The sequence below is a fragment of the Pyrus communis genome, chromosome 5 (genome assembly GCF_041283825.1).
Source record: "Pyrus communis isolate YQ-2024b chromosome 5, ASM4128382v1, whole genome shotgun sequence".
Taxonomy (NCBI): domain Eukaryota; kingdom Viridiplantae; phylum Streptophyta; class Magnoliopsida; order Rosales; family Rosaceae; genus Pyrus; species Pyrus communis.
In genome coordinates, this window is record NC_142569.1 from 4737678 (window position 1) to 4740954 (window position 3277).

At 44.9% G+C, this 3277-nt stretch overlaps 1 protein-coding gene across 1 annotated transcript; it reads left to right on the plus strand.

Moving 5' to 3' along the window:
• Positions 1-397: 397 nt before the first annotated feature.
• LOC137725790 (9-cis-epoxycarotenoid dioxygenase NCED2, chloroplastic) lies at positions 398-2938 on the plus strand. The gene has a single exon (XM_068464578.2). The coding sequence runs from the start codon at positions 759-761 to the stop codon at positions 2574-2576; it is 1818 nt and encodes a 605-aa protein (XP_068320679.2). The 5' UTR covers positions 398-758; the 3' UTR covers positions 2577-2938.
• The last annotated feature ends 339 nt before the right edge of the window (positions 2939-3277 follow it).

Below are 3277 nucleotides of genomic sequence, written 5' to 3' on the forward strand. Positions count from 1 at the left end.
TGCATGTGTCATTGTGTTCCTTCTTTCTTACTCTTATTTTATTGGTCCCTAATTCTACAATCCCAATTGAATAATAACCCAATTATTCAATTCCCTTTTGTTTCAAATTACAAACGTATAAAAAATTTATAGTTCAGTTAGTTAAAATTAATATTCATTGTTATTTTGCGTTCGATCTTTTTTTTTTCACATGAGCAACACGACTTAAGTGCACAATTACTTTAGCGTCTTAAATTATGTAAGTTACTCTCCTCTAATTTAGGTATAGTTATGATTATGTCCTACGATCAAATCTTTAAACCAAATTTGCAAACTAAATAATGTATCATCAATAAGAAATAAGCATGTTAATCAACACTTAAGTAATAATTCAATGATCAATCACCATATTATTTGATTTACAAATTTAATTTAAAAGTTTTAATCTTCCTAACATTACCATTTTCTTTTCATTTTCGTTTTGTTTGAGGAAGAAAAATTGGAATTGGACCCTCTCATTCGAATGTCCATCCCCAAATGCCCTTTCCACCAATCCAACACAATACGTGGTCTTTCCTCAAGATGTCTGAGGCGGACTGGACCTCCCTTCCTCACAAGCTACTCTTTTCATCTCCTCCCAACTCTATTTATACTCCACATTTCCCACTTTCTCCCCAAACCTCTCACTCCCTCTCTTCTCTTTGCTTTCATAATCAAAACCATCCAGAGGTTTTAACAGAAGCAAAAACGCAAAAACCACTGCGAACATACACAAAACTATGGCAACTCTTCCAAAAGCACCCAACTCTAATAGTTGGGCAAAAATGCATCACTCTTTCTCTTCTTCTTCTTCCTCATCAGTAGTGGATCCTATGGGCTTCCCAAAAAGGTCCATCTTCTTGAAGAGCAGCAAAAACCGCAGAAGTTCTAGTAGCATTCACTGTGCTTTGCAATCTCCCTCGGTTCTTCACTTCCCAAAACAACCCTACAACACACCAGTAGTTACCAAGGAAGCCACTCCTGCAAAACCCAGAACACATCAGCTTCCACAGTGGAACTTACTACAGAAAGCAGCTGCCATGGCGATCGACATGGTCGAAGGAGCGTTAGTCTCACGCGAGCGCCAAAACCCACTTCCCAAAACCTCAGACCCACGTGTCCAAATCGCCGGAAACTACGCTCCGGTGCCGGAACAAGCCGTCCGCCACTGCTTACCAATTACCGGCACCATACCTGACTGCATTAACGGCGTCTACCTCCGCAACGGCGCCAACCCTTTACACGAGCCCGTGGCCGGACACCACCTTTTCGACGGCGACGGCATGGTTCACGCCGTCAGCATCGATTCCGGATCGGCCAGCTACGCCTGCCGGTTCACGGAGACCCAGAGGCTCGTCCAAGAAAGGGAAATGGGGCGACCCGTTTTCCCCAAAGCCATCGGCGAGCTCCACGGCCACTCCGGCATCGCTCGCCTCCTCTTATTTTTCGCACGTGGGGCCTTAGGCCTCCTCGACAAAAACCACGGCACTGGCGTCGCAAACGCTGGCCTCGTCTACCACAACGGCCGCCTCTTGGCCATGTCGGAAGACGACTTGCCGTACCATGTCCGGGTCACTAAATCCGGGGACCTCGAAACGGTGGGTCGTTACGATTTCGACAGCCAGCTGGGGTCCACAATGATCGCACACCCGAAGGTCGACCCGGAATCCGGCTTCCTCCACGCGCTCAGCTACGATGTTGTTCAGAAGCCGTATTTAAAATACTTCCACTTCAGCCCCAACGGCGCGAAATCCCCGGACGTGGAGATCCCATTGGCAGGGCCCACCATGATGCATGACTTTGCGATCACCGAGAACTACGTGGTGATCCCGGACCAGCAGGTCGTGTTCAAGCTCGGAGACATGATCACGGGTGGGTCCCCCGTGATCTACGACAAGAGCAAGATGTCGCGGTTCGGAATTCTTAAGAAGAATGCCGACAACGCCGACGACATCATCTGGGTCGACTCTCCCGACACGTTCTGCTTCCACCTCTGGAACGCCTGGGAGGAGCCCGAGTCCGATGAGGTCGTCGTGATCGGCTCCTGCATGACGCCGCCGGACTCGATCTTCAACGAGTGCGACGAGAACTTAAAGAGCGTGCTGTCCGAAATCAGGCTCAATTTGAAAACCGGCGAGTCGAATCGGCGGGCTATTTTGTCTGAATCGGATGATGTGAATTTGGAGGCGGGAATGGTAAATCGGAACTTACTCGGGAGGAAAACGCGGTTCGCTTACCTCGCAATTGCCGAACCCTGGCCTAAAGTTTCGGGTTTTGCTAAAGTTGATCTTTTTACCGGGGAGGTGAAAGAGTTTTTTTACGGCGAGAAAATGTACGGCGGTGAGCCCTTTTTCGTGCCGAGCACGGAAGAGGGCGCGTCGGAGGACGACGGTTACATTCTGACGTTCGTTCACGACGAGAAGAACTGGAAGTCGGAGCTTCAGATTGTTAACGCGGTCAATATGAAGTTGGAGGCTACGGTAAAATTACCTTCAAGGGTGCCCTACGGGTTTCATGGGACGTTTATAGAATCGAAGGACTTGGTAAATCAAGCATAAAGAGAACGGTAAAAAAAAAAAAAAAAAAAAAGAGAGATGTTGTTACTGTTGTTGTTGGTGGTGGGTTAAAATACGGAAGGGAGAAATTACCAGAGGGATTTGCAGAGAAGCAGACAAGGTCCCCGGATTTTATCCTGGAATATTTTGTAACCCTACCAACTTTTTTGGTTTTGTTAGGCAGGCAGACAGTATTTTTTACAGTCATCTTTTGGGTACTGTAATTAGGTTTCGACGATGATGATCGGAGACCAGCTTGTAGCTTTTGGATTGTAGGTTGCCTTTCGAGCTCAGCTGGTTTATGTTGCTTCTTTCTTCTTTCTGTGATGTATTTTAAAAGAAAAATAATGAAAAATGCTTGAAAACTCTGAGTTTTAGCGAAAATGACAAAAAAATGTTGTAAGTGAATAGTACCAGTATTGATTTTTTAGAGTAAAAATGTGATTTTTTTCGTTAAGGTGAATAATACAGGGAATTTTTCATTAAAATTCCCATAGTTTAATGCAGAAGATCGATCTCTGTTTTACCTCTGTCTTTTCTCTGTTGTAAATGATGAGATAAATATATATATGTACAGTTTTACCTTTACACATCTGAGAATTTTATTTTATGAATTTGCACCATATGCAATTATTGTTTTCGCAATTGTTTCCAGCACTAGCAAAAATTAGGGAAAACGTGAATTAAGAATCTGAAGCACGAAT